At 38.5% G+C, this 12,273-nt stretch overlaps 1 protein-coding gene across 1 annotated transcript; it reads right to left on the minus strand.

The window, feature by feature from the left end:
* Positions 1-5,501: 5,501 nt before the first annotated feature.
* On the minus strand, positions 5,502-9,960 carry adi1 (acireductone dioxygenase 1). The gene is made up of 4 exons (XM_088626538.1): positions 9,701-9,960; positions 8,928-9,047; positions 7,890-8,069; positions 5,502-6,371 (listed from the first exon to the last, which is right to left on the minus strand). Exons 1-4 carry the CDS (start codon positions 9,815-9,817, stop codon positions 6,255-6,257), a joined length of 534 nt encoding a protein of 177 aa, XP_088482664.1. The 5' UTR covers positions 9,818-9,960; the 3' UTR covers positions 5,502-6,254.
* Positions 9,961-12,273: the final 2,313 nt, after the last annotated feature.

The following is a 12,273-nucleotide window of genomic DNA, read 5'->3' on the forward strand; positions in this document are numbered from 1 at the left end:
AACTTTAAATAAAACTACATATTGAATTTTCTGTTTTGTTGAAGGTTTAGTTTTGGATTAAACATCAGTAACAAATAACCAACAACATTGTAGTAGGTTCACTTCCAACCCAAATATAGTTTTCTTATGACTGATTTTCCAGCCACAAGACTACATAGGCAAGTAATTTGTATGTGAAGATGAAGTGGGGAGCTTCTTAAGTATGTGAGCTGCAGAGGAATACACAGATGATAATTCCATGCTGAAAAAGAAGGAAAAATAAAAAGTTTTGGCTGTGCCTTCTGCTGGTAAAGGGAGTTAAATAAGGAAGAGAGCAGAAGTCTAAGATAAGGTAAATGAGAATGAGTAGTGACAACTAGTGGCTAAAGTGTTTTACATCTGGGAAACAATTCCTAGAAAATGGAAGGTTAATCAATTTTTTTACATGGATCTTAAAAGACAGGAGAGAATCAACTGTGACTCCCAGATTCCTGACAACAGCTGACTCCTTCATGGAAAAGCCATCCATTACTGTGAAACTCCAGCTTTTCCACCTAACGGTTCCTGCCCACCCATATAATTTCTGTCTTGTCGCCATTTAGCTTCAGGGTATTTAATGTCAACGAGAGCTTGATGTCACAAAAATGAGAGATAACTGACAGAGAGGGGAGACTTTTTAATAAAAATCCTAGTATCATCTGCGTAACAATTAAACTAAAGACCATGTTTGCATATTATAATAATAATTGCTTACACTTATATAGCGCTTTTCTGGACACTCCACTCAAAGCACTTTACAGCTAATGGGGACTCCCCTCCACCACCACCAATGTGCAGCCCCACCTAGATGATGCGATGGCAGCTACAGTGCACCAGAACACACCACACATCAGCTCTCAGTGGGGAGGAGAACAGAGTAATGAAGCCAATTCAGAGATGGGGATTATTAGGAGGCCATGATTGGTAAGGGCCAAAGGGAAATTTGGCCAGGACTCTGGGGTAACACCCCTTCTCTGTGGGATTTTTAATGACCACAGGGAGTCAGGACCTCGGGTCCTGACCAAGACCAAGAGAAAGCATGTGAATAATAAAAAAGCAAAGGGCCCAAGACTGAACCCTGTGGCACACAGTGATAGACTGGGGCCATGAGGGATTTATGGGAACCAAGGAAAACAAAATGCCCTGTCAGATAATAGCAGAACCATTTAAAGACAGTACCATTGATAGAATGTTTGCATGCCATTGATCAACACTGAATGATCTACTGTATTAAAATCCACACTAAGAGCAATGAGCATAAGAATACTTAGAGCCCCAGAGTCAGACGCAATAACAAATCAATCCCAATCCTGACAAAGCAGTTTCAGTGCTATGATTAGAGCACAAACCGGACAGAAAGGGTTAGAACAACTATCATTTCGATCCTGTAACTGATGTTCTAAAATCTTAGAAAGAAATGGTAAATTAGATATTGGTCATCATTATATCAGAATCCAATTCAATTTTAGCATAGGAGTGATGCAGTTTTTAAAATGGTCGAAACCACACAACCCAAGGAAAGGAAACTGTGAATGACGTTGACAATTAACAGGTAGATGGCTGGCAGGCAAGCTTCAGTAAAGAGATGAGGATGAGATCTAGGCAACAAGAAGTTGTTAATACTTTTTGTAATTTGATCTGAATTAACTAAGATAACTTCAGAAATATCTGGTATGGCGGGAATGTCACCGGAAAAGCCACGGCTCAAATAGTTGTCCAAATCCAGTACGAAGCTAAGGCTTGATTCGGATAATTGTAGATTTGTAGCACCAATCTTGGATTGAAATTGTTGCACAAATTTAAGACAGAGGTCAGGGGTGGAAGCGAGAGCAGAGTTGTCAGGGCATCTAGTGAGCTTGTTCATAACATAGAAGAGCATTTTATGATTTCCTAGTCTTGAGCTGATTGTGTCTGAGATATAGGAGGATCTGGCAGAAGCTAGAGCAGCTCTTTAGAGTATAGTTCATTATAAACCTGAGTGTGAACCACTAAGCCAAGATTGTTTAATAAGCGCTCCAGTCACCGTTCAGTTCGTCTCAAAGAGCAAAGTTCAGGTGGATACCATGGAGAGGAGCACTTGAATTAAACTGTGGGAGTTTTAAGGGGGGCTAGTTTATCCAAATTAAACTTGGATAGACGACCAAGACTATCTTAAAATTAAACTTTTGACCAGTCTTGAAAATGTGGAGAATATGTGCAGCATTAGAGAGATATGTTTCACAGATTTCAGATTATTAAAACAAATTGTGCATTTACATCTCACTGAAGACAGAGGGATGTAGACATCAAATAATGTAAATTGATTTCTTTTAAATCTTTTGCACTTTCCCTTACTTCTTCTCTCATTTTTTGTTTCTCTTACCTATTTGTTTGCCTCCTATTCCCTCATACCCCACACCAAAATGTGTTTTTTTTTCTTTCTTTTCAACGTGGAATTAAACTTTGTGTGTTCCAGAATATGTATAAAACTGCATACATACCCAGTTTGGTCATTTCTTGAAATTTAAACTGGCTACATTCTGTTTTTTTCCATCTGAAAATGTCTTTCGTTAAAAGCATGAACAGTACCCAGACAGATCTGACTAAAAAACAAGTGCCTTCTCAAATACAAATAGAGCTTGAAGAATATAGTTTTTCTGCATGTGCTCTTAACTAAAGCCACCAGAGGGCAATATAACATTAGGAACATCAAGGTGATGAATCATGAAACTACATTAGTTCCATATATTCTTACAGCAATCAATGTCTATTGGTTGAATTTTCATTTTGTTCCCATGGACTAGAGAAGGTAGTGCTCATCCATGAAAGAAGGGTCACAAAAAAGAATCAAGTAAATACATACCAAAAAGCCTAACTTCCATTATGTAAGATCATGGAATTATTAAAACTAAATTAGCCAGCAGCCATATCACCCTGCAACATGATATGTGTTTGGATTGAGAACTGGTTAATAGAAAGTGTGTACAGATGAGGGTGAATGCACAAATTGAGGTGATATTATTAGCAGATCATCACAAGGATCTGTATTTGGACTGCTGCTCTTCCTAATTTATATCAGCAAACTAGGTTCTAATATAGTTAGTAAACTAGCTAAAGCTTAGTAAGCCCTGTAGGTTCAGCAAATGAAGTTAATAAAAGATAAAATTCCAGAGTGGTCCAACACCTGGAAGGTAACATTTAATATAAACTGCAGTGTTTTGCATGCAGGTAGCAAAAATAGACTATAAATACAAAATGGGAAAAACAGAGATAATAGCTCTGTTTGTGACAATGATTGTGTTTCTGTTGACACATCATTTACATTTAGACAATGTGGGAAAGCGGTAAAATGGCAAGCAAAATGTTAGGAGTTTATATAGTTAAACAGGGTAGACTGGCCAGATAGTCTCCTCTTGTTTGTAAGTTCTGTTACAACGTCTGTAACTTTGTACAAATCAGAATTTAGAAATTATAGGTTCTGAAGACATTGGTGCAAATATATACTCGGCGTAACATGAATACAACATGGTTCAAATGGAAACAATGCAGAGTACAAATCGCAGACCAGGCCACAACGTGCGCTGTCAGCACGGACTAGAGAAGACTTGCCCTGGGCCAGACCGAGTCGTGTGCCTACAGAGGACCGCATCCAAAGCAGAGCCCCAGGGAAAGATCGGGACACAGAATAGGCGATGGAGCTAGTAGGCTGTGGCAGGTTCCATCGGGAAGTGAGCAGGCTGGCAGGACACGTGCCTGGAGTGCAGTTCAGGACATAGGGCTGGAGGATCTGCATTTGGTACTGGGCAGGACAGGAGACAGGTCGTAGGGGCGGTCTACTGGGAATGTGCCAGGAACTGGGCTAAGGGGATTTACCAAAGGCGCGCCCTGGACTGGATCTGGCATGGATCAGTGCAGGATACTGAGACCGAGACAAAGAGACCAAGCCAGGAGTGTGCTGTCAGGACAGGTTACAGAAACCGTGCCCTGGACCTGGCTGAACCTGAACAGCACGCCCAGAACCAGGATCAGAACCAGGGCAGAGTCCCAGGCGAGGACGGGGAGAACCACCAGGGCCGGGAGCTGTGCTGTAATCCAGAGTGCCAGGCAAGGCTGAAGGGGCCGTCCCTGGAGCCGGGCGGGATGCTCATCTCCAAGGCAGTCAACTGGGACTACGCCAACAACCAGGCCAAGCGGATTTGCTCGTGCTCTGGACCCACAGGAGACTGGATCTGGTGCGGTACCTCAGCCTCACTGCCTCCATCGGCAAACTGGATCAGTTCTGGAAAGTTCTGGTTTCCTAGCCAGAGTCCGGGCAGGTCAGGGAGGGAAACAGGGAGGACTCCACTGGGAAACATCGGGTGGTAGTTCGGGGGTAACTCAAAGCCAGATTGCCCAGAAGCTAAGCAGAGGTTAAATAAGCCCGAGTACCCAATACTTTGTGACTTCTCACCACGGCCAGGTGTTCCGAATATCCTGCGTCCTCGGCAACGAGCGCAGGGCAAGCGGGAGGGTGGAGGCCTGGCCCACGGCCACTCCAGGGACAGGACATGTTTTAAATACGACACGGTTAAATTACTTTTCATCTATAGCTTCTGTTTATGTTAACTGTTGCAAAGTCTACATTAATGGACATTATGCATTATAATACATTAATACATTAATGGACGAGTTAAAAAATCAGTGCTGGGCATCATATTTTGTATCTCAATTTGCACCCTGCTCTTTGGGAAATTGGCAGAACGTATTTTACATGAACCAATTTAATTTTAATTAAGTTAAATAATTTAAATGATCGGATCCTTTACACTTTTTTCCATACCATACATATATTTCTACACTATCCTACACTATTTAAAAAAGTCAAAAAACAAATCATCACTTAAGTAGAACAAACTATTTGAGGCATTTATACTATCTTAAAATGTATAGTATATAAGATAAACACATGATCAAGTTATAAGTAAAAAAAGCTACCGAAAAAGTAAGGTAGTGATGAGAAAAACTATTTCAATATCAATACATCTCCATTTGCATTTCTTCACATTCCTTGCTGTGCTGTGGAAGACTATGGCCGTTACCCACAGGTATTCAGAAACTATAAGAAGCAGTACAAAGAAACAACACTTTCACTAAAATGGGAAAATATGAAAATTTGAATTTACTAATAACCAAACTTTATCTATCGAACATGTTTACAAAACACAAAAAGTTAGAAGAAACATTCAAACAAGGTGAGTATAAAACGGTTGAGCTGTCTTAACTAAGACAGTTCAGAGTCTTCCACTTACAGTATAAACTGAAACTGGGCACATCACAATAATTAAAAATTGGAAACCAATTTAGCAAACCTATCTGGAGTTGTCTTTCTTAGTTTCACTATGTTTTACTCCACAGAATTAATGTGCATTTACAGGCTTATCTGAAGAACATTTTTCACCTATTCCTATCATATGTTTCTGATTCGATATGTTTTTATGTAGTAATACAAAAAAGTACAGGCTGCGTGTTTTTATATTTTTATTTACTCAGTAATACAATTTCCAAAAGTAATCTGAAATTCTGTTGATTGAAGGTATTTTAAAAGTCCAGTGTTCTTTGACTATATTAATTAAAAGAATTGAAGGCACATATAATGTCTTAATATAAAAAAATTCTGACTGCAGCAGTGTTTGTTTGCAAACCTTAAAACATACTTCTGGTGCCAAAGTGGAAACCAGGAGTAAGAAGAACGTAAGAAAGGTTACAAAGAAGAGAAGGCCATTCGACCCATCTAGCCCATCTGGTAGTAAGATAATACTATTTTGAACAAATAACGTACTGGAATATATTTAAGTTATCCAAGCATTGTGCGTGATTTCAACCATATGTAGTATAATTATGTTAGTATTTCATTTATAAATCAGAAACTGCATAAACAGAGTTTATGCAAAAACATATATTTTAATCTACCTTCCAAATATAAACGTATCTTAACAACATTACACCTTTGACCAGTGTGGCAGTATTTTCAATTTGTCCAATGTTGCATATAGTTTAGTAGTTTTCTGTAAAGGTAACAGGAGATTGCTCTGCAATGCTTATTGCTATGCATGTAGCAAACAACTGTCAGTGTAAGTCCCCTACAAGGCCCTAACAAACCACATGCAGGAAAACATCAATCTGACTGTTTATGCTCTGCCATATTATTTTCTCATCTTCACCCTCTTCTATTAAGGCATTTCTAGAAAGTCAAATGTGACATCCAAATCTCAGTCATTTTAGGCACTTTTGACAAAACTGACATATTGTTTCCGAACATCAAAATCATCAGCTGGGCGATTGTATGCTTTCCACACAGGCTCCCCAACAAACAGTCTCATTGCTTTTGTGTAATTCTAGGAGAGACGAGAAAAAAAGGGTTAAAGAGCAATTACAGTAATTCTGTTCCACCTAAATAACATTTTGATTTTTGCAAACTTATTTAAATGTTGCTCTCTAACTAAATGACATGTCATATACAGGGTAACAATGGTATATTCTCCAATACTAACATATTGTACAACATTTTATTCATGATAACTCAGTTTTGGACAGCAAGAGCACTTACACTGCAATTGTTACTTTACAAAATAGCGAAGTGCTAATAAATATAATGGCATTGCCTCTACAATAGTAGTCAAGTGTTAAAGACAACTTAAGCTTAAAATATAGAATAAAAGGCAGTATGAGATGAGCAGTTTGTACAATTTTCAAAACTTAAATAAATAATATAAACAAAAAAAGAATTATTCCTTAGTCTCATCCATTATTTAAACAGACATTCTTTTCTGAAATTCTTTTGATCACTACAGTAGCATTAAAGTGCAAGTATTCTACACTGATCCCTGATGTTGTAAAATATTCTTCAAATATTACTATACCAAAATGTATATGGATTGCTAAATTTCCAAAACCAAAAGAAGAAACACAACTGCACATGCTAGGACAAGTTTTAGTGAATAATTAATTAATTAAGTGTCAAGCACATAAATGCTGTACATTCTGTTAAACGAGTGTCTGGGTAACAAATACTGAACATATATACTCTACCGTATATAACAGTAGAGTTATTATCAAGAGTAGATGTTAAAAGAGCTAAATATCATGAAGAGTAAGAGTAGAGTAGTTTATTGCCATATGTACACATACATTGGAATTCTTAATCTCGAGACATACACAGTACAACAGACAACACCACACAATGTAGACAACGGGAACAATAAATATTTTGTAGAAAAATAAATATGTAGTAGTGAGACCAAAGAAACATGGTAGACCACGCAGAAAGTGCATTCTGCAGATATGTATTTAGGCACTAAAGTTGGCTGTTGAGGATGCATACTGCAGTGGGATAGAAGCTCTTGAGTCTGTGGTCCTTGCTTTAACAGTGCGGTACCACTTGCCAGAGTGCAGGGGGAGAACAGTTTGTGGCCGGGATGGCTGGGATCCTGAATGATGGATTGGGCTTTATTGCGACAGTGGATGTTGTGAATCTCACCGATTGATGGTAAATCACATCCTATAATCCTCTGTGCCGTTGCCACAACCCTTTGTAGTGCATCTCTGTCATGCATGGTAGCACTGCTGTACCACGCAGGGATGCCACTAGTGAGGACACTTTCTGTCTTCTATGATTCTGTCTTCTCTTGTCTTCTATGGCTATGTCTATGGCCTATCAATCCATGTCATGAATACCTTGAAATTCAATTGCAAAACAGGTCAGCAGCACTCAGTAAAAAAGGGAAGACATATTAAGAAGAATAAAAGGATTAGAATCTACAATTAAAATATATAACAGCCTTGCACTACTCTATTGTCTAAGGCAAAGCAAAAATGACTTTTTTAAAAACTGAATACGTTCATATAATACATACATTTTCATCCACTGTGAATCTGTGATATATTCCTGCTGGTAATGTAATCATGTCTCCTTTCATCATGGCAATCCTTATCCATCTGTCATATTTGTCTCTTACATCAAAGTAAGCACTTCCTTCTAGTATATATCGAATCTCATCATCCAGATGGAGGTGTTCTTCATAAAATATTTGCAGCTGAGAAAAAAAAATACAGTAGCAAAATACACTGATACACAGTTTCTGTAAGGACAGTGATTCAGACAAGGCCATGTGTCACTCCTGCTGTTTTTGGTGTCCCACAGGGTTCTGTCTGCATAACTTTTTAATGTCCTCATATGCCTATTTAGGTATTCTGATCAGCCAGTTGTTTTAACGTTCTTACTAAAGCCACCAAAAAAAATATTTCTTTCATCAGTCATGGCTCATATTTTTAAACTTCCACCTAATACCTCATTATAATAATCGTGAATGTTCCCAAACGCAATGGTGTATGGATTTTTTTTTACTGGCATTAACAACACAAAAGTGCATTTTGATTTTGTTCTGCAGTTCTGTAGATTTTTCAGTTTTGTTGTATTTTCAGTATGTTTTTCAGTTTTCAGTATGTTGAAGGATAAATATTTCATCACATTGCAAGCTTTCCTTTTTAAAGCACAGCAGATTCAGCCTTCTAAAAGCTGCTCTATGTCTAAGCCAAATGGTGCATATCTAAAAGGTGACAATACAACGATTTTAACATTTTACACAAAAAATAAAACTTAAGCTAAAGTGTATTTGTAAGGAACAAAATGGATCACATTTTGTACAGGAAAGGGTTTGTTAAGCCTTTACAGCTACTCCATGTACTGGGTGACAATCCTCTATCTCTATCCAAGGTACTGTAGCTATAACACATTCTTGCTATTCTTCATGATTCTTATCAACACCTTAGAATAATGTGACTAACTTTACCACAGCCTGATATAATTGATCTAACAAACTGATTATTCTGGGAAGTTATGAAAATAATATGGCCTATAAAATATCAAAGGAAACGAATATGGACCGGTCTACCTTTTCCTCGTAATTTGGAAGCTTCTCCTTGTGTATAGTGATGATGTCCATATACGAATAGCCTTTCTCAAGGCGGATCTTTTGCAGCTCTGGGTCAGTCTCATACATGTCAGCATTTAACTGGGAGGGAAAAGGAGAAAAGACAACAGTTGCCACCCGGATGGATCTAAAGCTCAGTTCTGCACGATTGTAAAAAATGAACAACTACACCTTTCATTTCACATAAGCTGTGCTTGGTATTCTAAACCAAGAAGGCAAACAGGCAACGTAAGAATAACACTGTCCTTGAAGTATAATCATTAATAATTATTATAATGTATTTATTTTCACAAATCTGTTACACTTCATTTTTAAAGGCGTTGCCGCTGAGGAATGGAGAGAAATCCTTACGCTTTTATATCTGTTAGCGGTCTACCTCAGCTTTATTTTTCACTCTAAACATATTTTTATAATAAAAGCATTAGACACAGCTAAAACACAATTTTTACTGTCTTGCCACTATGGCTGACCGTCAGCTAACCCGGTCGATATGTAATATAAACGTAATGCCTAAAACACCCGCGTGATCTAACAACAACATGCCTTGTTCTTCTCCCCATGCAAAGACATTTCAAAACAAGTGGATTATATTATTATCGACTGCATAACTTTCATTCTCTCGGGTACTTTACAGTGACGTTTCTTTCTTCTTTTCCTACATACTTTTATGTGTAGTAATCAATTCATATCTATCTACACCCAACGCAGCAGCACCTTAAATCTACTGTGTATACCTTCCAATAGTAAACCCCAATTTTCTTCAGTTCGTCCAAAGTGACCGGTTGGTTTGGATCTAGTTTATGTGGTTTTCTTTTATCTTCAGAAGACTTGTCCATGTACCAAGCCTCCATTTTTATCAAATAAAATCCCGTTAAACAAGAAGAAGTCAAGAGGAAACCTGTAGTTACAGGGGAGAAAAGCAAACCCCGTTCTCCAAAAACACACGTCTGCGCAGATTCTGCGCAACATTAGGTCAAATCCGTCTGCGAGACCTCAACCAGAAATACGTCATTAGCTCAGGCTTCAAGCAAGTTCACACACTTGCGCAATCAAAAGATTGCATTTGCGTGCATCTGACTGCATGTTCTATGCCGGCGGGGTTGTGGTTTGCCGCTTTGGCAGAGCGTATAGAGCATTTATGTATGTATAAACTCCTTTAATGATTAATGGTACATCTCAAAGCAGTGTACACTAACTAAAGCAACTGTTTGGCGTCTACCACAGAAGTACAAAACATACAAGCAAAACATAAGAGTTTCATGAAATCACAACAACAGAATGGGATACATAAATAAATGGATAAATGAATAGTGGGGGGACTACATTTACTGTACATACCTTCACTGAGTAGATCTATACTTGGAGTAGGGTGTGACTGAAACACAGCGCTGAGGGCACAAACAAGTAAAAAGAAACAATCAGATTAGATGACTAGATCAATAGATGCTTTAAATAGAACTGCTGATTTTGTAGAATTACAGTCTGATTTCAAGTCTATCTAGGCACATTTAGATAGGAGGGAATTTTTAGAATCCCCCCATGCACTGAAAGGAATTCATGCGTAAATCATTTTGCCTTTGCTGAAATAATATACCCAAGATTAATCATGACTGTGCACGGTAAATACTTAATACTGATTAGCTGTTCACTATTCCTGAACATTGATCAGAACCAAGGGAATAGCTGCTCAATGTTACCGATTCGAGAGTCATAGCAATTTGGTTTAAAAATACTCATTATAAAAATCTAAAAAATCAATGTATGTTATTCACAAAAAATAAGAGACAAAATAATGATCTTAAATATGTACAATAAAATACATCCTGAACACTTTTTCATCATTATTTCCTCTGAGGGATAATTAAGTACGGTATAATGTTTTATTTCAGCTAATGGGAGCTCAAATAATTGAAGCGGAGGCAGAGATGGGACGGAGCAGTGGCACTGTGGCTAAGGATCTGGCCTGCAGAGGAATCCTACTCTGTTGGGCCCCTCAGCAAGGCCCTTAAACCCAACTGCTCCAGGGGCGCTGTACAATGGCTGACCCTGCGCTCTGACCCCAAGCTTCTCTCCCTTTCTCTGTGTCTGTGTCTCATGGAGAGCAAGCTGGGTTATGCGAAAAGACAAATTCCTAATGCAAGAAATTGTATATGGCTAATAAAGTGATCTTATCTTAATTAAAACCCATCATCTGTGAAAGCATGCAAGTGGTGACCTTACAGCTCAGTAGGAAGGAAAAAGACCTGCTCAGTCAGCCAGAACCAGGACTGGTGGTAAGCAGTGTTTCAGTTAGTTTGCAAGCAAGATTTACATGACTTGAAGGTGCTCCACACACTCTTCCAGGGTGCCAGTAGCATGTGGAGTGAGGCAAGTATCTCCAGTAGCTGCCAACACACCTCTCAGGCAGCTTAAACTCTTCTACTGGTTTGCTGCCCCTCCTAATAAGCTTACTGCTCGAGGCTGGTTTGATAGTAGAAGCTGCAGTTTTTTAATGTCTTCATAGAAAACACTAGAAATCATAAGCTGTGCATCTCTGCCTTTTTACAGTTAGAGCAGCTCTCAAGACAGCTCTATGAAGAACAATAAGAGGATCATCCCCAGATAATGGAGCATTTTTTTAAATAGAAGGTAAACATTGTTATGAACAGGAACAAGTAAAGGTTTATTCCATGCTGAAAAGAAAAGAAACACAAGGTTTCGAGCCTTCTTTGGTTGTGTGCAGAATACGCCCATGAAGATTTTCTTTGACACATCAATTCCTGTTTCATAACAGATTAGTTTCTGAACAAAACAGCTAACTGTATACAACAATAAGGAGAGCATCCTTACCCTGCTGATTCCCAATTATGCAATTACAGCCTTCTTTCCATCCTACTGAAATCTACTGACCTTTGCTCCTCTTTCATTCTCACCATTTCAGAAAATTAGTCTCTCAGTGTTTTCAGGAATATTTTGTGCTCAGTATTTCCTAACCATTGACAGGAGCTCCACAAATACACACGCATTATTTTGGATCTAGCCATTTCAAGGAATCTTTGTTCTATGAATATCACAAACTTTTTTTTATGTCAAAGCAGCAGCTTGTTTACTCCAGTGGAACCACTGTTCCTAGAGGAGACTTCTGGTCACTGACCTCTGGGTTTGTGTTTGTGTCAGATCTCTCTCCTGTAGCATGTTCTCCTCTGTTTATCTATTACTTCATACCTCTGACCTGCAGCTGAGCCCAGGACTGACCATGCTCCTTTCTCCTCTTCTGTTCCCCCCCTGCAGTGTTTCTCATTAAACCCAAGCCACATTTAATCTTCAC

Source organism: Lepisosteus platostomus, chromosome 3, assembly GCF_059453375.1.
Source record: "Lepisosteus platostomus isolate fLepPlt1 chromosome 3, fLepPlt1.hap1, whole genome shotgun sequence".
Lineage (NCBI taxonomy): Eukaryota > Metazoa > Chordata > Actinopteri > Semionotiformes > Lepisosteidae > Lepisosteus > Lepisosteus platostomus.

Bases quoted from the DNA above. Each gene is read 5' to 3' on its own strand.
- adi1 (XM_088626538.1), bottom strand. From the start codon at position 9,817: ATGGAGGCTTGGTACATGGACAAGTCTTCTGAAGATAAAAGAAAACCA. The intron at 8,070-8,927 runs GTAGACCGGTCC...TTTTTTTCTCAG, and splicing joins TTCCAAATTACGAGGAAAAG to CTGCAAATATTTTATGAAGA. The intron at 6,372-7,889 runs GTATGTATTATA...CGTCTCTCCTAG, and splicing joins GATTCACAGTGGATGAAAAT to AATTACACAAAAGCAATGAG.